Genomic DNA, 23,253 nt, shown 5'->3' with positions numbered 1-23,253 from the left:
GGAAATTAATTTACTCAGGATCGATTTACTAATACAATAAAGTAGGCCAGTGCAAGGAGAAACTAAAAGCTGCATTCTTTAAGAGCATTAAATAATTCATCTGTCTGACTTTGTCTCACATTCCTACCAACTGCATTGTGAATATTTATAAGGTTTGGTTCTGCTGGTGGGGGCTGCTGCTTTTTGGTGAATAAAGAAAAGGAGTTTCACACCACCAGGTCGTGCTTGTGGCTTTGCAGTGACCATTAATGTCACAGTAACAAGTAAAAATAGGGAGATTTGCAGTATTTATTTGAACCACAGGCTGAAACGTGGTGGTGAGGAAGAGACTGCTGGAGGTGAGGGACCTTCAGAGCCATCTCAGCCAAGGCTGAGCTTTATCAGCCATGAGATGAATCCAGCACCAAGCAGGTATTGCCTGATTTCTCACTGCAAATTTCCCTTTTTTACATCAGATTTGGTGTGCAGACAATTGAAACAGCCTCAGGAGAGTAAGAAAACCTCACTTGCAGTCCGACTCACAATGTCACTCAATGTCTTGTAGGTCCCACTTCAATAACTTTTCTCCCCAAGCTGGTCTCTTAAAACCCTTGCCATAACCAACCCCACCACAACCTGCCCTGCTGTCAGATGGGCTCCATCCATCCATCCATCCATCCATCCATCCATCCATCCATCCATCCATCCATCCATCCATCCATCCCCACATCTTCCAGGTTGCTGGGGCCATGCCCTGGGACCTGGAGAAGGGTCCCACTGCTGCCCACACCATGGCAGGGGGAGCAGAATCCCACACTCCAGAAGGAAAGGAGCTGCAACTAGGCTGCTGCACTCCTGGAATGGCCCAGATTTTGCTGCAAACTTCTATGCTGAAGCGAGAAACAAATGAATAATCAATGAGAGAAGAAAGAGGGAAAACAAACAAACAAACAAACAAAAATATAATGGAAAGGGATCAAGGGAAAAGGGAATTCTACATTTTCTGATTAAAGAAGTAGAATGTGAGCTGTATTTATTTTTGTGACCAAACATCACTGTAAAGTGCCTGAGGAAGGGTTGAAAGCAAAATGTCAATATCAGAGCAGGCTTGCACACTGTGTTTGCTCAGTTGATCACCTTGGATAGATCCAGAATAAAGTCAGTATCAATTCATGAGCCCTGGCAGGGACACACATCACAAAAAAAAAACGAGGATTCCTGTATGTGTAAGCTGACAGATATTGATAGGAGAGGAGGAAAAAAAGGAATAGAAATTGCTTTACCACTTCAAATCCCGAGCATGGATTGTGCAAGCTGTGGTTATGGGGAGAGCTGGGGCAGCTCCAGGTGTTACTGGAGCACTTGGACACCTGGGCGCTGCTTCTCCCCCTTCCAGCACATCCCTGCAGCCTCCTCCCCAGCCTCTCTGTGCTCCTCAGCTCCCCAGGGCCAGCTCAGAGCTGCTGCAATTTCCACTCTGGGCTCCCCAGGGCTTCCATTGCCAGGGAGACCTGATGCAGATCAGGCTGGCAGGGCCAGCATTAATTACAGCTCTGCCGAGCACAGGAGGCAGCAGGGAATGCACCAGCTCGTCCAGCAGAGAATGGGAGATCCATGGCCAAACCCCACAGGGACAAAACCTGCCCTGGCTCAGCCCCAACAGGTAAGGGATCTCCTTGTCCCAGCCAGCAGGTAAGGAGCAGTGCTGCCAGCAAGGGATGCAGGCTCTGGATCAGCACAGGATGAGCTGCACACACATCCCAAAATAGCTGCACGGTGATGCAGCTCCTCTGCCTGAGCATGTGGATATCCTGTGCATGCTCCCTTCCCTCTGAGATCTGGTCTCACCTTTCTCATGTGTCAAACCCAGTGAAGCCCTCATTAGTCTGAATCACCTTTTGATTTGATGTAGGGCAGGAATGGGGAAGAGGAAAACAGACAAAAGGAGAGGAGACAGGTGAATCCAGCAACCCCAGATTTTTAAAAATTTTTTTTTCCTATTTCTGATCCACAGGCCCAAGTGGTCCTCTTCTCACCAGGGACAGCTTAAATTCTTGCCTGAAACACCTCCAGTCTCAGGAGTTTTTGTGGTTTTGACCTTATTTTAATACCTCCTGCCAGACCCCACTTACCAGGATGTAAAGGGCCCCTTCTGAGCTGTTCTGATACTCAATCCCCCCCACCAGCCTCTGGGGGGCTGCAAAAGGAGACTCAGAGAATGGCACCTTTGTGCAAGGAAGCTGCATTTGGGGGGTTGAGGCTCCTGGGAGGCCTTGAGGGACCTGCAGAGGGGTGGAAGAGGGAAGCTCAGAGGGACGTGCACATCAGGGCATGTGTCCTCTGAGCTGCCACAGAGGGAGGGCACGGGGGAACAGGAAGCTGCACTCTGCTTTAATTCCACCTAATCTACCCAGACAGATCAGGAAAGGGCTTCAGATAATAATGGATAGCTAAGGAAAAGGAAACAAGCCAATAAATAGTGTAGCAGTTGGGATGAATCTAATTTTTAAAGCTACATATCTAATGAAAGTAAATTACATCTGCAGCCTGACTCTGGGAAATGTTAGTTTGCAATAGGGAACGTTAATTAGGTCCCATCTAATGATTTTTACATTAAAGATGCCAATTCTGCTTGGAACATTGGAGAAGACACTGTCCTCCTCCTGAGCAGACAGGTCCTGCCCAGTGCATGGCTGGAGTCTGCACCCAGCATCCCCAAAACTCGGGGCAGCATTCAGGGTGGTTTGGGACCACTCTCTCCTCTCCAGAGGGACAGGAAGGAGAAATCTGTCTCCAGCCTGTTGGAGAGGGACACCTCATGGCATTTTCTCAGCCACCTCTCATTCCTGCAGGCCCCCAGCACCTTCTGCTGCTCTGACATCCCCCACACCTGTTGCTGAGACCTTTAAGCTCAGCCAAAACTCAGCTGTGCAAATCTGACTGCTGCTAATGCCAGAAAATCCAAAGACCTCCAAAGTCTGACTTTACATCCAAAGGTTATGTTGACTTAAAACACCCGTGCAAGCTTCTTATTATAATTTTTAAATCCCAGCACAAAATCTGCATATCCACATTTCATATCCACTCTGCTTCAGGTTAGCAACAGAAAAAGGAATGACTGAACTCCCCCTTGGAAATGAAAACACTTAAAATGCATGAAACATGAAAGATTGTCCTTCTCTTTTTTTTTTTCCTTCCTCAGTGAAAGCACATGATGGAATCATCATAAACCTTCTCAGGTTAATCATCTAATTTGCCTTCCAAAAGAAACCCCCTTGGAATCTACATGCCCATTTACATAAGAATTTTAAAAAGGTCTCTAAATTTATTCCTGAAATACTCATATTCAAATAACTGACATTCCCTGACATTCAGAAGTGTTGGGGTTCCTCTGATGGAGCACCACTAATTAGCAACTGGGTTCCTGGATGTGATAGAGATGGATACAACACAAGGAGGTGACAGAAGCTTGCAATAAACCACTGTGCTTGTTGCCCACTTTAATCTTTAATGGCTTTCCCTGGAATTGGGAAAGGCCATTAATGATTTGTTTAATTAGAAGGGGCAAAGCTGGAAAGGAAGGAGTATTTCACCGCAGGCATTCAAGAGCTGCACAATGAAAAGCAACTTAAAACATTTAAAACACTTGACAATTACTTTGGGGATGTAAACAAGGCATTGATAATTGTGCTAAAATAAAACTGACATGCTTATGTGCAATCCCAGTAAAGCCATTTGCTGTGGGCTCTGTAAAATCCTGCAGTTCAAGTACCTAAAACTTTGATGTAAATCAAAGGCCAGGAAAACACAGAAATGACAATGAGTGAAGGTGAAAGGGCATCCACAGCAAAGAGGAACAGAGGTTGGCAAATGCCTTTTAGTGCTCAGAGAGCCTCAAAACCAGAATGGGAGTATTTGCAGCTCAATTTAAACCTCCATTGAGTCAGAAGCAAAATGCTGAGAAAGCTGTGACTTTTCCAGGGATAAAAACTTTGTTGTATGGCACCTACCCCTAGCCAGGAGCATCCATCATCTTTATTCATGTAAGCAATCCTGCTGTGACTTGCAGCCTGGCTGCTCATTTCCAAGGCTGAATAGAAGCCTGAATACCTCACTCTGGGTTCCCACATCACTTGGTCTCAGCCAAAATCATCTCCCAAGGCAAATTCTGTCACTAGAAGAGCTGGAAATAGAAGTGGAGACTCCTGCCTTTTGGTGCTGTGCCTTAATAAATGCTCTCCTTCTTCCCAAAAATAACTCCTGATGGCATCTCAATCCCCTCAGGTTTGGCCATGCCCAGCCCCATCCTCTGTCCTGAGATTTTGCTCCTTGAAGGAGCCTGGAGGATCCCTGAGCATCCATGTGGGTAGGAAACATTGTGATGAGCACAGTGGCTGGCTCCAAGGCAGGGATTGTCATGGTTTATAAACTTTTTAATAAATCATTATCAAAGGCCTGTCTGGGACAACATTTACAGCTCCTGTGCATTCTCAGTGCACTCAGGTGATGCCTGAGCTGCCTTGATAAGAACCCCCTTGCTTTGCAAGCCATAAAGAGCACTGAGGACTGTGGGGTGAACTGTGGAATGGTCTGGGTTGAAAAGGACCTTAAAGATCTCCTAATTCCAAGCCCCTGCCTTGGGGCTGCCACCTTCCACTGGAGCTGGTGGTCCAAAAGGAGCACTGCAGCATCTCCAGAGGACCAAAGCAGCGTTCCAGGGAAGGCTGTGGTGTGCACAAAGAGGCTTTAGATGGTGTGCTGGGAGGTGAGAATTCATCAGGCTACAGAGAAACAGCTCTCAGGGATCCATGTTAAAGGGCTGGCCCTGGGATGGGAAGGAAAATCATGGAATGATTTAGGTTGAAAAAACCCTCCAAGATCTTTGAGTCCAACCCTTCCCCAGCACTGCCAAGGCCACCCCTAAACCATGTCCCCAAGTGCCACATCTACACATCAGTGAAATCTCCCTGTAAGAGCTCGGCAAAGTGGCACAACCAAGTCACAAGAAAACCTCTTGCCCTGCCTTCCTTCTATTTAGGAAGCCCATTTCTCAAAAATAAAAGCAGGATTTAGGAAATTTTTCCTTCAATATCCACCACTTCTGAAATCAGTTGCCACTCCAAAAGCTCCTCCAGCCTTTTGCCCTTGCTTGTAACAGGAGTGCCAGAGTCCTGACCCAAACCCATGGGCTGCAGGAATTTGAGCTGAAATTTGGTTTCCATGAAATAATTTGTCTTCAGTCCCGCAAAGGATTGTGTATCCTCACACTTAGGAGCAAGAGTGAGCTTAAGAGCTTTTCTGGATTGAAGCCTCAAAGAACAAAAGCTGTCTGGAAATGCCAGGGAATGGAGATCAAGCTCTGAACCCTTACAGTGGGAAAAGGAGTTAAATGTAAGGAATTGCTTGGGATTTTTACAGGCTGGCTCTAATCATTTAACTTAGGCTGAATAAAAGCCTTATTAATAATAATGACTGCATGCAAAGTTCTAGCTCCAATGTTCTGCTCTGTCCTCACCCAGAATGAATCACTTGGAAATGCTTGTCTGCGTATTCTCCTCGCCCTGCACACGCAGCCTCAGAGGAGCCAGATGTCTGGAGGAAAACCCAAAGTATTAATCAAGCCTGTGCACCTGCCAGAAGAGTCTGTTCCTGCTGGGATCCAGCTCTGCTGGGCTGAGGCTTTCTTTCAAAAAATTTGGTGGGGAGAAATATATTCATGCAGCTGCAGAAATGGTTCATGGGAGAGAATCCTAAAGCCCACGGTGCAATTACAGTGCATTGGGAGGTAAATTAAGAGTATAAAATATTGGACATTTAAGTAATTCTTAAAATGTCTGTGCAGGCATTTATTCAGATCATGTTCATTGATTTTGATGTGAGGGAAAGTTGCTGTCTCATGCAATACCCACATTATTCAGATTGAAATCTGAGCACTGTCTCTCTTTCATCCCACAGGGTATTCCCCCAAAAGTGTCTCTGCTTCCTCCCCACCCTGGAAAAATCATTGCTAGTGAGCACAGGAATAAAAACTTTCCTGATCCAACCTTTATCCCTATTTGAAGATCAAGTTATTTCTGTTTCTTAAGCCTGGCTTTTCCACAACACCTCAAGAAAAATAGATTTCAGAAGCCAAGGAAATGCTGCATGGTTGGAGCATGCAGGAATTAAAACTCTTCTTGCTGAGGTCAAACTCCTTTGACTGACCTGGGCAAGTCACTCGATCTGAGGTGAGCTCTAGAACTGGGTTATAAGAAAGCTGTCCCTATAAAATGTAATGCTGCATCTCATCTAAACATTCCTCGAGGGAATGTGATATACAAAAATAGGCTCTGGTCTAATTGCAGATAGGAAGATTGTCTCCAATCGGGCTGGTTCCTGCAGCAGACAGGAATAGTAGCTGGTTTTTCAAGGGTCTGTCCCAGAAGCAGCAATTCAGCTGGAGCCTGAGGTTTCCTGCCCACTAAGGATGAGCTCCATCCCCCTGAGCTCCTGCAGGTTCCCTTCCCCATCTCTGACTCTGCTCACTGGTTCTACAGCACCACGAATTTCAACACCTCAAAAATCCTTGCTGAGAGCATCCTTAGGGAGCTGCTGCCACAGGGGCTCAGCAGCTCTCAGCACCCACCTGAACTGTCCCAGACCCACAGAAGGCAACTAAATAGTTCAAAATCCTTGTGCTGCCTTTAAAAATCTCTGTTTCCCTATGGGTGAGGCCCTTGGTTTGTGCTGCTGTAAAAGCAGGACCCCAGAACTGCTGCTCTTGGGCTCCCTCCCAGCTAAGAGTGAAGGAGAATGGCTGAGATATTGGCAATTTTGAAGGCACTCAGATGCCCCATTTCCCAGGGCCCATCCCCAGCTTCATTCCTTGATAATTAGAAGACAAGGATGTGGTTTCTGAGAACCAAAGGCTAATGGATAACACCAAAGTGTAAAATGCAAGGATTACCAAAGCCCTGCTCATTTCATTTGTTCATTTGTTTGTTTAATTAACAAAGTCTTGGGAAAAATAAGGAAATATTTACAAACTGGGGAAAATAAGGAAATATTTACAAACTGCCCATATAAGAGTTGGTAATTTCAACATCTGTTTAATTTTACCTCTCTTGTCCCAGGTAGTGAGCAGGAGCTCACAGCCATGGTGCAAAGGAATTGGCTTACAGCCTTTTGATTTCAGTCCCCAAAAGACTGTGACCCCCTCACTGGGTAAAAAAATGTAACCTGAGGAATAACAGGAATGCCACAATAATCAGGATTGATGTTCCTTCTCACCCACTCCAGCACAAATCAGGAATAATCCCCTGAAAGCCAAGGGGGCTGCACTGCCACAGGAGAGGCTCCAGCTCAGCTGGGTCCAAACCCTGCAATGCCTGAGAGACGCCTGAGTTTGGCAAAGAGAACACAGGACTAGGTCCAACAAACAGAAATAAAGGGCCAGTGGTGGTTTTGGAGCTCTGCATCCCCTCCCCACGTTGGTAGGATATCATGGTCCTCCACAGCAGGGGTGGCAGAGCACAGCCATGGTGTTTCCATGCTGAGAAGCTGCTCCTGTCAACATGGGGACATTTTTTCCAGGAGCAGCATCTGGGCCATGCAGACAGGCAGCCCAGAGGAGCTGCCCAGGGTGAAGGGACACAAAACAAACTTGGATTTTGGAGAGCTCAGCATTTAGAAGACAGAGCTCTTTAGCCCTAAAAAATTGCTGAACCAGCCCAGTTATACTGCAGGGAGAGGAGAACATCACACCAGCTGCCAGTCAATCCCTGCTCAACTTCACCACTAACAGAACTATTTTGAGTCTCCCAAAACTGCAGCTCTGAATTCAAAAGTCCTTTTCCCCCTTTTCCTCTCCATCAGCAAAGTTTCCCTGAGCAGCTGGCAGATTTGTGTTCCTCAGGAGCCATGGGGACATCACCATCCTGTCACCACCCACATGGGCACTTCCTTGGCTCAGGGCAGCTCGTGGCACCTGCACAGACAGTGCCAGCTCTGCCAGGGCACAGCCTCTCTCTGCACCTGATACAGGAATCCCCAGCACCAAAGGACAATGAATCACTTCTGTCACCTCTCACTTCTTCCCTGGCAAAACCCAGATTCTGCAGGTGGATGTCCAGGTGTGGCTGGGAGCAGGAGAGCACAGCTCACACACTGAGGAACTTCTGCAGAGGGAGAGGCTGCCCAGAGAGCTGAACCCTGCAGAAAGGGGAGGGAAGCCATGGCCCTGCCACAGGAAATCAAGGCAACCTCAGTTAATGAGGGAGCCTCGTTTGAACTGGGCAGCTCTGGGGGCTGCTGCAAGCAGGGCTGGGGTCGAGAACCAGCACATTCAGGGCTTTTGTGCTCAGCTGGATACTCACAAAAAAGGTGGCATTACCTCACCCAAAACCCCCATCAGTAGAGGAGGGGAGGAATGATGCCTGTCCCCCCCAGCTGTCCCTGCAATGCAGCAGTTCACAGGTCAGCACAACCTCTTCAGTTAAGGCTCATTATCCAGCCAGTTCCCAAACCCCACACCTATCCCTCACTGCTACTCCTTGCTATGAACCACCCAGACATGGGCAGATGGGAATCAGGCTCAGACAGCACCAACCAGGTGGTGACCAAACCTCTGTGGATCCCCTGACAATGGATGAGCCTCACACCATCCCCCTGTCTGGCTGCCTCCCTGTCTCTACCTAAAATATGGACCTGTTGGCTGATTTTCATCAAGTTTGCCATAGTGATGGGCAGCAGTGAGGGTAAGAACCTCTTCCCCCATTTCTGCCCCTCAAAGGAGGCTGCCACAGGAGCTCCATGGGGCTGGCCCACACCAGCCAGCCTGGGAAAGCCACGAGCTCCCAGAAAGCAGCTCCCCCGTGCTCCCCCGCACAGCAAATGACAGGTTTGCTCCCTCTACTTATTTCCCTGTGCCAGTAAACACAACAATAAATAGCAAGTTGCAGGAGGCAGATGATTGTGTGGTGAAAGGTGGAAAACATCTAAAAATGATTTAAAGCAGGGAGGAGAATAGGAAGAGAGGTCTGTGGATTATAATCTCTGAGGAGGAGGAGCTGCTTGGCTGGGGAAAAACAGCAGAAGCAAGGAAGGTTTTCCTTCCCACCCTCCAGCTCCTTGCTCTGGGTGATGCTCAGGTCTTTTGTGCAGGTCCCTCTTTGCAAAGGTCTCCAGACTCAGCCCTGGCACCACAGCAGGCCCAGCCCTGGGACAGGAGCAGGGGCAGCACTGCAGGGGCTGGACCCTTTAAAAACTCCTAAGGACCAGGGACACATGGCATGGACACAGAAAAGCTGAAGAGAGATTATCTAGCTGCCATTTCAACACGCTGGTAAATCAAAGTCGATGGAAGCCATATGCTCTGCTGGGAAGCATCCATCTCGTTGCCAGGGAAACATCCTTCCCGTTTAAAATGGCAGGGAAAGGCTTGCAAAAACCTGCTTTTAACCCCCTTTTCTCAGGAATGATCCAAGTCCCCCAGCAGCTCCCCCAGCCCTGCAGCATCACTGTACTGCTGCTGCCTGGGAGAGCTGCTGCAGCTCAGCCTGGGAACAGGAGAAGGAGGTGGTGCTGCTCCCCTGGGCTCCAGAGGAAATCAGAGCCAGCCTGGCAGCAGTGAGATCCCACATCAAATTCCCAGCTTACTCCCAAGGCAGCTTTCACAGCCCATTCTCTGGAAAAGCAGGGAATCACCCACCTGGGTCACATCCAGCAGCTCCGCTCGGGGATGCTGCAGGTGCCTGGTGCAGGCACACACAGATGTGCCCAGATGTGGGGCAAGGGAATGACCAACAGCAGGACCACAGCTGGGTTAGTGCTGCTCAAACCATCTCCTGCAGAGCTGCAGGTACCACCCATTCCTTCCAGGCAGCGAGCACGGGTCTGACCTTGGGAATCACAGCAATCTGCAGCCAGGACTGCAGGCTCCAGGAGCCACAGGAAACCAGCACTGAGCTCAGCAGCTGCCTGGGTCTGCAGCTGGCCCTGGGCCTCCTGCTCTGCATCTGCACCTTCTCCTTGCTCCCTCTAAGCCAGAGCTACAGCCCTGGGTTGGTTTGCCAGGGCCACTGTCAGCTGCAGGAGGAGCTGATGGGGAAGTGGGAACAGCACAATTTATAACCTGGCACCGTGGAAGTCACAGTATTTGGAGTCACAGCATCCTCAGCCTGCTGCTAAAGCAGAGCAGGAGCAGCTCCATGCTGGTTGTGTAACCCAGCCTCACAGGACTTTCCCCATAATGAGAGGGCCTTTCCCTGCAGTCCCATGGGGGCCATATGCTGCACTCCTGAAAGGATGCTCAGAGCTCAGCTTCCTCTCCAGCACCTATTTTCAGTCTTCCCTAGAAGCAGCAAAGAGCAAGAGGAAGCAGGAAGGAGGGGGAAAAAAAAGTTTAATTAATCTTCATTTAATTTCTGCTGTCTTTTAGCAAATGGAAAATAAGTGAGCAAGCCCATCAGGCCTGTGCCTGATGCTGCAGCCCTGGGCTCATCCAGATGGGATGCACATCCCACCAGGCCCCTGCAGCCAGCAGGGAATGCCATCAAAGGGTCAGGCTTGACTCCAGCCACTCTTCCCAACACATCCCACAGGGATGTGACTGCAGGGCCTTCCCCAGAAACAGATGGGGAGGCAATTCATTACCTTCATGAATTTCTCTGTGATTTTCACCTCCCAAGGGGGGAAGAGCAAGGCCAGAGAGGACTGAACTCCTCTTGGAGGTTCAGCCTGTTTATCTACAGGTTTGAGCAGGTGCTCTCTGGCAAACACACACCCACAAAGATCTGTCTGCAAAGAGGGGAACCAAAAATGGCAGGTTTGATGGAGGTGCTCCCCAGGTGCCCAGGTTCTTGCATATGGATGGGCCAAGTCCAGACAAAACCAAGCCCTGAATTATTAGGAGGTCTCCTAGGTTTGGCTATTCCAAATCTTGGGTGAATACCCGAGGTTGGGATATGCCCCACATTCTTGTAATGTTTACATCCCCACCACCTGGTAAAAACAGTAGGAGAAAAACAACTCTAAAGTCCCATTTATTTGTTTTATTCAGACACTTCCATTGCCTTTTCCTATACTTACAACCCCAAATCATTCTCCCAATACTAAGATTGTTTAAAATCACTGCCATTTAAAACCAAGTTTCATACCTACATGGTATTATCTAAACTGACAGAGGACAGGATTAGATTAGATATTAGGAACAAATTATTCCCTGTGAGGGTGCTGAGACCTTGGCACAGGTTGCCCAGAGAAGCTGTGGCTGCCCCTGGATCCCTGGCAGTGTCCAAGGCCAGGTTGGACAGGGCTTGGAGCACCCTGGGATAGTGGAAAGTGTCCCTGCCCATGGCAGGGGTGGAATGAGATGAGCTTTAAGATCCCTTCTAATTCAATTCTATGATTCTATTTATCCCATTAATCTGCTGATCCTCACACCAAACCTCAGCAGCTCTCTCTGTGTCATTTAATATAACTTGAGGTGCTCCCACCACCCACAACTGCATCAGGAAGGGGAGGGTGCAGCCTCTGGGTCTGGAGGGGCAGCTCAGAGAAAGTTTTAAATTACATCTGTTTTCTGTTGCAGAAAAGAAACACATCATCAGCCACAAAGGGTCAGTGCAGAAATTCTTCCTATCCCTCATTAGCTGGCCCGATAAGCAAGAAGCTGCTAATTAAGAATAGCATTAAAAACATCGAGATGTTAAAAGAAGAAAAGGTGGATAAGAAAAATTCAATGCAAAATTCTGGTAAATTACAGACAAAGAGCTCAGGAAATTCTCCTTCTGTCTAAGACTTTTTCCTTCCTTACAGGAATAGCCATAACTAAGAAAAAGACCATGCCAGAGATGTGCATCCCCTACCCACAAGAACCCAACCAGAGATCACATTAACCGAGTTTCTTTAGAGCTGATACGGATTAAATGCTCCGTTCCCTCAGGCTGTGGAGACACAGCCCTCATGAAGTGCCAGCAATTGAGTTCAAGACATAATGACATGAGGACTTGTCCCTCTGGCTCAGGGTGATGCTTAATTGGGTGTGAAGTCAGCTTTTGGATGAGCACTGCCATGAGCAGGCTGGCTGCTGTGCAGGTCCCAGAGAGGTGCTGCTCCTTCCCCCCCAAATTCACTGCAGGGCAGCTTTCTGCAGGCATGGGGAGTGTCTGGAGAGGCCCATCCTGAGGAAAAGGACACAGCAACATTCCTGCACTGGAGTGTCTCAGAGGAGCCCACCCACGTTGGCCCATGGCACCTCCAGTCCCTGCTCTGACACCAACAGAGACTCTCAGCCCCTCAACACCTCATCTCTTCTAAATAATGAAAACCCCACTAATCAAAAACCCAGCAGGATCAGCAGAGAAACCTCTGGGGGAAAAAAAAAAGGTACAAATCCCACCTCCCCCTCAGCCATGAGCCACTGGAGAGCAAGAGCTGCTCCTGGACAAGGACATGCAGCACACTCAGGTCCCCAGGAGCTGTCCCAGCAGCTCCACAGCCCGAGATGGACAAACATCCCATGCAAGCTCCTACCCATGCTCCAAACAGCCCTGCTCCTGCAGCCAGGAGAGATGGGAACAGCAGCACGGATCTTCCAAAGGATGGAGCCAGTTTGAGGGTTGGCTTTGTTGCTCATTCAAGCCTGGAGTCTTTATATAGTGTCAGGGCAGGATCCAAAAGCGGAAGAGAGACACCCACTCCCAGGGAGTGTAACACACACACTGAAATAAATAGCTCCCTGCCTAAGGGGATGACTCAGGGATCTCACCAGTCCTTAAAGCACAAATCATTGCTAATAAACCCCAGAAAGCTTGGAGGAAGGCCTAGCAAGAGGTCACCTGGGCAAGACTTGGCATTTCCATCCTTGCCAGGCATAAAGGAAGAGGAAGGATGAATAACCCCTGAAAAATAACAATGTCCAACATTGAGGCAATGGTTACAACCAGCCCAAGCCCTTCCTGCAGTACACCTGCCTCAAGAGCACTGAGTAGCCCTTGTTCTTGGGGAGAGGTTTTGTTTTTCACTGCCCCTCCTGGAAGCACTCGGGCTTAACCACCATAGGGCTTGAAGTGGCAGGAGGAAACAGAGCCTCACTCCCTGTTTGTCCAGCTATAACATACAGATATTTATATTTACCTATTTTAGTCTCCTCTTGAGTGAAAGATGGAGTGCTCTTACACCCCTTATTACATTCTTCAGATCAGGTAATGAACCTCCCAGCAAGCATAAACCCAATTAATGGCCACTCTGAGACTGTGAGTTGAGCACAAGCCCATAAACATGCAGGAGAACGTCTCCCAGAGCTGTCATTTCACTGCCACATATAACACCCCAACAGGAGAAAGTCAATAAGACCCATTCACAGCCCTCCCCGTGCTGCATCTGTAATGAACAGTGAGATCACAGCAACTGTCCCTCTGTGGGTGATCCATGTCACTGGGAAGGTGCCACCTCCATCCTCCCAGCCCAATGCCAGCCCTGCTGAGGTTCCCAGGCTGGCCAAAGCCACCCCCACCTTCCTTTGCAAGCCCAAGGAGCACAGACAGAAACCAAACCACCAATCCAAAAGCAAATCAGGTGACAGGAAATGCTGTTATAAAGAAAAGTGGAGCAAAGATAACATTTACCAGCAGTGCCCCAACAACTGTTTTACACCTTTTCTGTGTCTTGGATGCTCAGTACACCAACTCTTCCAGCAGGGATTGGCTCTTTTTAACTTGATGGGCAGAACAGAAGCTTGTAGACTTCTACTCCCCTTATGGGTGTTTACACATTGCTGCAATTTTAATAAAATAATATCTTCCCCTTTCTATTCACTTTAACTATTCTTTGACTGATTGTTTTTCTTTTTCCTTTGCACCCCATATTAGTTTTTTCCACCACACCAAATCTGCGAGAAAAAAACCACAAAAAAAGCAGGTGCCCAGACACAACCTACTGCCCTCACACAGGAGACACACGAGGTGTCCACAAGTCCCCCTTGAGCCAGGATTTTTATTATTTTCCTGGGCCTTATGATAACTTCATGGAGAGTGACAGGCTCGCTGTGGAAGCTTTGTCAGGAGTGCCTGCCCTGCTGTGCTCATCCCTTGCAGTGCGTGACAGCAGCTCTGCTGCCACCCCAGCCCTAATTTGCTCCCACACTGTCACCTCCCCAGGGCTGGCAGAGCTCTAAACGAGAGAGCAGAACTGCCAGGCAGATCAGGGTTTGTTTACAAATGAGGAATTTGTGAATGCTGGGGAAAGACCCTCCGCAAGGCAAATTCTGTCCTGAAGAGACCAAGCACCAGCCACGATGGAGCTGCCAGGAGCTTCAGACAGAGAGCAGTTGCCTCCTAACTCAGATTCCCTCTGCCTTTGCCTGTCCTCTTGTTTCTTTTCCCTGTCCCACCCTCCTGGAGTGGCAGCAAGAAAAGGAGGATTTCTGAATGAAGGTAGAGACTGGGCACCTCACTCTGAAACACAACTCAGCTGCTTAGGAACTAAAACCAGCGTCAACAAGGCTGGATGGCCTCTGATTGTTCCCAGTCTTGCATTGCAGGTCACAAGAGTTGATCAGGGCTTGCTACAAAGATTCCTTTCTCAAAACCACTTCTCCAAGGTGGATCTCACATCCAGGTCATCTATTTCAATGTGGATCAGCCTCATCTCTCCCCTTCACCTTACCTGCTGGGGTGTCCACAGGGCAGTTCTGCCTTTGAACACCCCAGTTCCCACAGGCTGTGGCAGGAGGTGGGATATGCCTCCTCTCACTCCTGTTTTTCAGTTTAAAATCATGCAAAATCTCTCCTCCTTGCCTGCACTGGTCCCACCCAACTCTCACTGAGGTTTGCAAGGTGAGTTAGGCTCCCTCTGCCACCAACAGAGGGAAATGGGCACCTCCAGAAGGCAAACCTGCCCACCCAACCCTGCACTGAGGCTGCTGTGGGATTTCCACGAAGAATCCAGCACATATCTGAGCATCACCAAATAAACAATGAAAGCTCACAGCACCTTAAACATCTGGACATTACAGATCCCAAGACAAATCAAGTGACTACTCAGTCACAAGGGCTTGCACCCAGCCACCCCAGTGACTCTGATGCAGGCCTAAATCACCTCCCTACAGCAGCAAGAGTGAGAGGCAAGAAGATTCCAGAGGTCTTCTTGCTTCCTCTCTTGGAAAAGGCAGCTCTTTGACATCCAATCCACTCCAAAAAAATCACCTCATGGATGCTTACCAACACCAAAACTTTTCCACACATCTAAAAAGCACATTAAAAGGCTGGAGTGATGCCAAAGAGAGACCAGAGAGTTCTGCAGGAGCTCTCTGCTTTCCCTCATTGATTGGCAGCTGTAGAGCCAAGAAGGCCCGAGGCTGTAAGGAAGCAGCTCCTGCCATCCCAGCCAGTGTTTTGTGTGGTACTCCCCACCCAACAGCACAAGTAATTATTCCAGTGCCTCACAACAAACGCACAGGACGCCCCCAGGACACCTCTGCTGTCAGTGCCACCAGAGGCTGAGTTTGCAGCTTTCCCAGGAAAAGGCCACGAGAGCCACGTGGGGAGCCGAGGTCGCCAGGGCTTCAGGGAGCTGAGCAAGCTCATTCAGCCTGCTCCTCACTCAGCCTGCTCCTCACTCGGCCTGCTCCTCACTCGGCCTGCTCCTCACACAGCCTGCTCCTCACTCAGCCTGCTCCTCACTCAGCCTGCTCCTCACTCAGCCTGCTCCTCACTCGGCCTGCTCCTCACTCAGCCTGCTCCTCACTCAGCCTGCTCCTCACAGAGCCTGCTCCTCACTCAGCCTGCTCCTCATACACTCAGCCTGCTCCTCACTCAGCCTGCTCCTCACACAGCCTGCTCCTCATACACTCAGCCTGCTCCTCACACAGCCTGCTCCTCACTCGGCCTGCTCCTCACAGAGCCTGCTCCTCACACACACAGCCTGCTCCTCACTTGGCCTGCTCCTCATACACTCAGCCTGCTCCTCACACAGCCTGCTCCTCACACAGCCTGCTCCTCACACACTCAGCCTGCTCCTCACTCAGCCTGCTCCTCACACAGCCTGCTCCTCACACACTCAGCCTGCTCCTCACTCAGCCTGCTCCTCACACAGCCTGCTCCTCATACACTCAGCCTGCTCCTCACACAGCCTGCTCCTCACTCGGCCTGCTCCTCACAGAGCCTGCTCCTCACAGAGCCTGCTCCTCACTCGGCCTGCTCCTCACACACTCAACCTGCTCCTCACACGGCGTGCTCCTCACTCGGCCTGCTCCTCACACAGGCTGCTCCTCACTCAGCCTGCTCCTCACACACTCAGCCTGCTCCTCACACAGCGTGCTCCTCACACAGCCTGCTCTCAGGGCAAAACAAATTTGACATCGGAATGTCTACTCCTGCAGTCCTGGTGGAGTCATCTTTCGTCACAGGTGGCTGTCAGAACAGCCCAAAGCTTTTTGTCTTGCAGCCTGATTAGGAGCATTTAAATGGGTGGTGGTGGAGGATCCTGCACCCCCTGTCCTTCTGCACCACCTGGTTTTGCCATCATGTGTTCAGTAGTCAGCTACATCTAAATACACTCTCAATGCATTCTAAATACATTCATGAAACTCAGTCCAGACCACCACAACAATCTGGTTTTGCAATGTGGTTCCTTTTGGACCATCAGGGGTGAAAAATCATTGCATTATTCTAAAGAAGTGTGTGTCTCAGTGCTGGAGACTCCTCTCTTTGATGTGCAGGGACATCACAGCAACAGGGACAGCCACTAATCCTCTGTAGGAACCACTCCCCACCTTTCTCAGCTCTACCATATCTGTTCCACAGGAGGTTACATGGCAGGAAAAGGGACTGGCACAGCTCCCTGTCACCACAATTTAAAGAACAATCTGTTCCTCAGGAACTAAGAAACCAGTGAGCATTTGGGCTACCTTAGAAAAGGTTATGCAGGGCTAAGTGTTTGCTACTTAACTCCCAGAAGCTGAACACTAAATTTACCTGCTTTTTATCCATGTGAGCACCACTGATGCTGGGCAAACCCTGTGCTCTGCTCACCCTGGGCACAGCGGCTCACCCTGTCACCCTTTCCTTGTGCTACAATGCAGACAAAAAATCAAGAAACCTGATTTTTGTAACTATATCTCTTTGAGATACGCCCATCTTCCCTTTAGTACAGAATTTGGAGCTTGCATTTTGGGTTATTCTTTCTTTAATACATCGAACCACAGCAAGACTCATCTGAGGTGTGTTGCAGCACAGAAAAAGGAGGTCACCCAGGGGATCAGCTTGTTTTTCATTTCCTTAATGTCAGTGTGGGGTGAATATGATGGCTGGAACGTGACACATTAAAGCAACTGAAATCAGGCTGCTCCCACCAAGCTCTGACTAAGCAGCTGGAGAGGAGCTCGTGAGGCATCCCAGCAGGAAGGTGCCCTGGTCCCTGGGGTGGACAGGACCCCCAGCTCAGGGCAGAAGCCCTGGAGGTCAGAGCCCAGCAGGTTTATTAAGCCCAGCACCTCTGGGAGGTCTGTGCTGGCCCCTTCATCCCCCTCAGCCTGGAGGTGGGCAGGGGAACCCAGGAGAGGCCCCTGCACATCACCGGTGCATGGGCTGGGTTGGGTGGCATCTTACCTGCCCACAGCAACCCTGTCTGAGTTGAGGGCTTGCCATGAACTCCCCAGGGTTTGGGGACGGACAGTTGAGACTGTCAGACCACACTCACCCCGAATTTTGGGGTAAGAGATTATCTGGAAATGGATCTGTGTGAAATAACCATCGGTTCTGAGGAGTGAAAGGAGTCACAAAAGAGGCCACATCTGCAAAGAGAAACCCTGAAACTCCAGGGAAGCCCCTCATCCACTCTCTGTGCTCCCCCTGAGCCAGCCATGGCCATGCCAGGATGCAGGCAGAGCAGGCAGGGCACAGGAGAGAGAGGTGGCTTGCCTGGGTGAAAAGGGAAGAACAAATGGGATAGAGATGGCACAAGGAAATTTGAATGGAATTAGACAGGGAGGAAATGTTCCTCCTTATTATAATTTAAGTCCATGCACTTGCTTAATTAACTAAATGTATGGTGCACAGTATGAAGATGAAAAATGCACCCAAACTATTTTTAACACACTTAAAGAGATGCATCAGGGTTGTAAATTCTAAGTAGGAAATGCAAGAATTATGTTGGTTCCTGAGCACACAGCTTTAAAAGTGCCTGAATCCAGGCTGTTTTCTTGCCGCTGTTCCTTGCAGCCCCTTCTTCAGCTCAGGGACCAAAGCTGAGCAGCTCACCCAGGGATCAGCAAATGTGTCTCCAGACACCTCAGACCATGGGGGTGCCCAGTGTGAGCACCCTGCTTAGGCTGGCACAGAACAGCAATCCCTCCTGAAATAAGATGGCAGGTAGGGACAAAAAAATCACTTTCAAGTATTCCAGCCCTTCCTGTGCACAGGACAGGTGACAGAAACCAAGCCAAAAGGGCTAGAAGGGAAAAAAAAAATCATTCAGAGTAATAAAATGGAAAACTTTTAGGAGCCAAATGCCCACCTGCACAGAGAACTAAATTGAGGTCTAAGTGCTGCTGCACCACTCAAAAAGCCTGACCTGCTATTTAGATACAGCTCAACTTTTCAAGTTTCAGTTCAGCCTTGAACAGAATGAAGCCATGTGCTGCAATGTAAAGGATCAGTCACAAAAAAAAAAAAAAAAAAGTGGGGGAAAATAGAAAAGAAAGGTATTGAGAGAAATATTGGGAGAAGGTGAGAAATAAAGCAGGCTTAGACTTCTGGGAGAGCACCTCTAGCTACACTCAAAAATGGGACCCCCAAGGCTCAGCTGTCCATGGGGTTATGCAAAATATATATTATATATTATATATTATATATTATATATATCATACACACAGCTCCCAAGAGCAGGTCACCCAGTTGTGTCAGTGTAGGAAGAGCTATTAAGTACAAAAATGAATCATAACACAGAAATATAAAACCCTGCTTTTGCTCACAGAGGTAACAGCTCTGCTTTTAGAGAGGCAACATCTGAGATGAGACCAGGGCTGGGGGAGTGAGAGATTCCCTGGTTTGAATTTCCCTGATTTCTTATGCATGAAATGGTGAGAAAGGGAATGATCGACAGCAGGAAGAGGTGGGGAATGCAATCAGATGGATTGGATCTAGGATGCAGCACTGGAAATAAATGCAACCTGCACAGGCTTCTCAAGGCAGAGCATCAGACCCAGCCTGGGCCTCTGCAGGCAGGAATTTAGCAGAGGTACTCACCCAGAGGCACCTCTCACATTTATTAAAACATCTCTATGCTGGGAGAGCCCCAATAGTTTTTGTCTTGGCTTTGGGTGCAGGGAGCTGCCTGAGCAGCCCTGGAGCAGCCCCGTGCCTGCAAAGGCAGCTGGGTCTGCAAGCATCTCTGTGAGATAAAACCCAGCCTTGCAGCATCACAAACTCACACTGGAAATCAATCTGCACGCAAGGAAGTCCCTGTGAGCAGCAGAGCAGGGAAATTGGGGTGCTGGCAGTAGAGAGGGCTGACTGAAGCCAGGACAGTGGCAGGATAGGGCACCCTCATCCACAGCCTTCTTCAGGACTCCCATTCCGGCAGGATGAGGGCTAAAGGTGCTTTTGTGCTCCAGGCTTTGGCACAAAATGAGGTTTTGGAGCATGAGGAGTCAGAGGGACCCCAATAGCACACACAGGGCACTGCACTGGCCTTTGGGACATGGGAATGGCTCCAGCCCTTCCATACAAACTTTGTGACCTTGAGGCAGGCTCGTCATCCTCCCACACCTTTGATTAGGCTTTTTATCTGTCCTGTCTGTCTGCATTACTGACTCTCAGTTACAAAACCCCTTCCAACACCCCCAGACCTGGCACAGGCCATGCCAGGCTCACCCGGGCTGCAAGGGGGGATAACTGAGGCATGAGCTTATCCTGGCAGCTTTGTGTGAAGGTTCCCATATCCTTCAGCTCTTCCAAAGCTGCAACTGCAACCTGCCAAGGCTAAACCTGTCATGGGTACAGCACAGAAAACTGGAGTCCATAGAACTTCCCAATACACTTTAAAAAAGGGATGATATCACCAACTCTTGACAGACATTGGTGCAATTACCACTTCAGCCCAGAATTCAGCCTCCATTTCCCAGCAGGTGCATGAGGGGAGGGGGCAGAGGCTGGTTTCACAGGCTCCCTGTGGTGCCACAGCAGATACAAGTGGAGTCACGAGCCCAGAACAAACGGAGCTGCTCGGGCTGGGGGGATGCAGCTCCATGGTGAGAGCCAAGGGGCACTGGGAGCAGCCTGGCACTGGGAACAGGGCAGTTTGGGGTGGCCCTGGGAGCACTCCTGGCTGCCCAAGCAAATGCAGAGAGCCAAACAGGTCAGAAGTTAAGACAGAGCAGCTGAAGAAGCCAAAGATGTTTGTAAAGCCCTCACAGTCAGAGCTACCCCTGCTGTTTGTCATTCAGCATTCAGCCCCTTCCATGTCTGTCACTGTCACCCCAGTGTCCCCAGCTGGGGTCTCAGCTGTATTTAACAGCACACTGCACACAGCATCCCCACCCTCAGTGCACACACAATAACCCAGCTCCCAGCATGAACACTTGGCCCCTCCACACCTTTCTGGAAGATTTTGAGACACAAACCACCCACAACTCCAGAGCATGGACGGGAGCATGAAAGGTGCTCAGGATGCCCAGTGCTGGACTTCACACTCCTCATCACAGCTGCAGCTGAGCTCCACTGATGCTCTCTCTTCTCCTCTCCCATTTCCCAGGGGAGATGAGCTTCCCCAAGGGCCCCAACTTGCTGCAGTGCTCAGCAAACCTCCCCCTTGCACCCAGCAAGGATCTCCCTTCTCCCACTGGTTCCACCAACACCTCCAAGGAAGGCCTCAATGTACAAAATGGCTGAGGAGCAGAAAGCACATCCCAACTCCTTATCTTACAGCAGCACAACAGCAAAAGGATGGAGGTGGGGGGAGCAAACAGAAAAGGCCCCAAAAATCCTTTTGCCGTAGCTGACAGAGGCCCTGGCTATGAGGAAAAACATCAAAACAAAACAAAAAAAGCATCAGCACCAAGGGTAGGAGCAGCTCAGCCTGAGCCCAGGCCTGCAGAAGAGCCCGGTGGGACTGTGGAAAGTCCCAGAGGGAAGGGAGTTGCAGTAACACCGAGATTTATCTTGACCCTCCCTTTGCAAGCCTGGGAACAACGGGAAGTCATCTGCACTCCTATGCAGCAATGCTTCAGGGATCAGGGAATCCTCCTGCCAAACGCGGGTCAGCTGGGCCATTCCTGCCCAAAACCCGGGTACCCGGGGGGGATGAGCACCCAGGGATGCTCCTTTGTTTACCGCTCGGCTGTACAGGCACGGAGCCCCAGACACTGATTAGCATTTCTTTCTAGACACATCTCCCATTCAGACGCTTCCCACCGCGGGCAAGAAATACCTCCAGAACCCTGAGCAGAGCCCCAGAACCAACCCCGGCCCCAAACCGACCGCAGCCACCCAGCAGGCAAAGATGGGGCCGGGGAGGGAAGGATGCTGGGGGGGTGGGGGGGAGGAGAGACGGTGCCTGAGCGGAGCTTTTTGTTCCTCTGCTCACAGCATTGCTATGGTGATTTCAAGCAAGACGGAGGAACAGACGCTACCCATCACTCCCGCTGCACCGACCGCATGAGCAGCCCCTTCCCCCGCAGGCAGGAGCGGGCAGGGGGAGACAGGGGCTCGGTGCAGAGCACCTCTCCTGGGAGCCACCCCCCAGCTCTGCAGGGGCAGCTCCTTCCCCCCCGCCCCCTTCCCCGGATGGCCATCACCGCCCCGATCCCGGGCACCGCCTGGGCTGGGGCGAGGGATGCGGGATGCGGGATGCAGCGGCGGCCCGGCCCGGCCGGGCGGCCCGACTGATCTCGGGGAGGATGGGGGGAGAGGCTCAGCCTCCGCCCCCCGCAGCATCCCCCGGGGCTCCCCAGCCAGCCCTGGCACCCAGCATCCCTTCCCCGCACCCGCTCTGCAGCTGGAGCATCCCCCCATCCCCGGCGCATTTGGGGGCTCAGGGGATGCAGGAGGGCACCCCGACCCCGGGGGGGTCTCTGCCACCAGCTTTGCCCCCCACCCTTTTACTCACACGTATGCGTGGTAAATGAAAGCCCATCCCCGCGGTCTCTCCAGCACATTGTAGAGGAAATTCTGCAGCTTGCGGTAAAAAGCATTCCTTTTGGGGGGCTTCCCGCTGCCCGAGACCCCGGAGCGCGGCTTGCTGAGGATGCTGCCCCGCTTGGAGCTCTCGGAGCCGGCGATGAGCAGCGCTCCGTCCCGGCTGGAGTCCGGGGCGCCCGGGTCCAGCCCCACGAAGCCCACCTTGAGCTTCTTCTCGGCGGCGGGCCCCGGGTAGACGCCTCCGTTGCGGGATTTCTGCACCATGGTGGCGGCGGGGGGCGGCGGGGGGCTCCGGCGGGGGCTCCGCCCGCGCTCCCCGCCGCTGCTCCGCGCCCGGCGCAGCCGAAGCCGCAGGAGCCGCTGCAATCGGCTCCGCCAGCGCCGCCCCGCCGCCGCCCGCCCCCTTAACCCTTGGCATCCCCCGCCGGCAGCAGCATCCCGCATTCCCCCCGCTCCCACCCACTCCTAAAAATCCGGGCTTGCCATTCCGCACCCCCTCGAAATTTAAAAAAAAGCGGATCCGACGGCGCCCACCAAGAAAAGCAGTGTCGGGCGTTGTTCCCCCAAATGTAGGTGCCCCCCTAATGCAGGGAGGGATATCCCACCCTCAGATCAAGGGACAACATGTTCCTGCTGCCCACAGCGCGGTGTTTGCTCCCCAAACCAGGCTCCGGCACCCCCCTCAAACCCCCATGTGAGGTTGTGAGGTTGGGGGCTCCTCCTGCCCCCCGGGAAGGGCTGGGCAGTGCCCTGGGGTGGGATTCCAGCCTTGTTCTCCCACTGGCAGCGGGTGCAGACATTGCCACAGTGTCACAGGGGTACCCAATCTGTGCCCCCTCTCCGTGAACCCACTCAGCAGCAGACCTGCTCAACCTTTCCACAAATCCCACTGTGCAAAGTCATTCCCTTCTCCACGCTTCCCGACCTCTTCCCAACCTATCGTCTTGGTAGCCCAAATTCAGCATTCGTGCTGAAACTGCACCATGACATGGTCACCAAGCCACTTAGAAGCCAAGCTCCCAGCTCAGAAAGTCCATCTCCAGATGTGCTGACCCAAACCAGCTCTCTAATACCCCACTATTTATAGTCCAGCAGCAGCATTTTCCCCCCTTACACATGGCTGGATTCTGCCCCAAGGAATATTTCCTGCTGACAC

The 23,253-nt window shown here is 50.9% G+C and overlaps 1 protein-coding gene across 16 annotated transcripts in view; it reads right to left on the bottom strand.

Annotated features, from left to right (window-relative positions):
- KCNQ2 (potassium voltage-gated channel subfamily Q member 2) overlaps nucleotides 1-22,472 on the bottom strand; it is a 74,931-nt gene extending 52,459 nt beyond the window's left edge. For 6 of the 16 annotated variants that reach the window (XM_054644393.2, XM_077187316.1, XM_077187317.1 and 3 more), the window contains exon 1: nucleotides 22,066-22,466. In XM_054644393.2, the coding sequence (XP_054500368.1) occupies nucleotides 22,066-22,361 (296 nt within the window). In that variant the 5' untranslated portion in view covers nucleotides 22,362-22,466. Of the gene's footprint in view, nucleotides 1-22,065 lie in introns of all 16 variants that reach the window. The other 10 variants (XM_054644394.2, XM_077187321.1, XM_077187318.1 and 7 more) reach the window with 4 other exon arrangements.
- Between the last annotated feature and the right edge of the window lie 781 nt (nucleotides 22,473-23,253).

The sequence above is a fragment of the Agelaius phoeniceus genome, chromosome 17, assembly GCF_051311805.1.
Source record: "Agelaius phoeniceus isolate bAgePho1 chromosome 17, bAgePho1.hap1, whole genome shotgun sequence".
Lineage (NCBI taxonomy): Eukaryota > Metazoa > Chordata > Aves > Passeriformes > Icteridae > Agelaius > Agelaius phoeniceus.
Note: the sequence above shows the minus strand (reverse complement) of the source record. Positions and strands in the feature narration are given on the sequence as shown.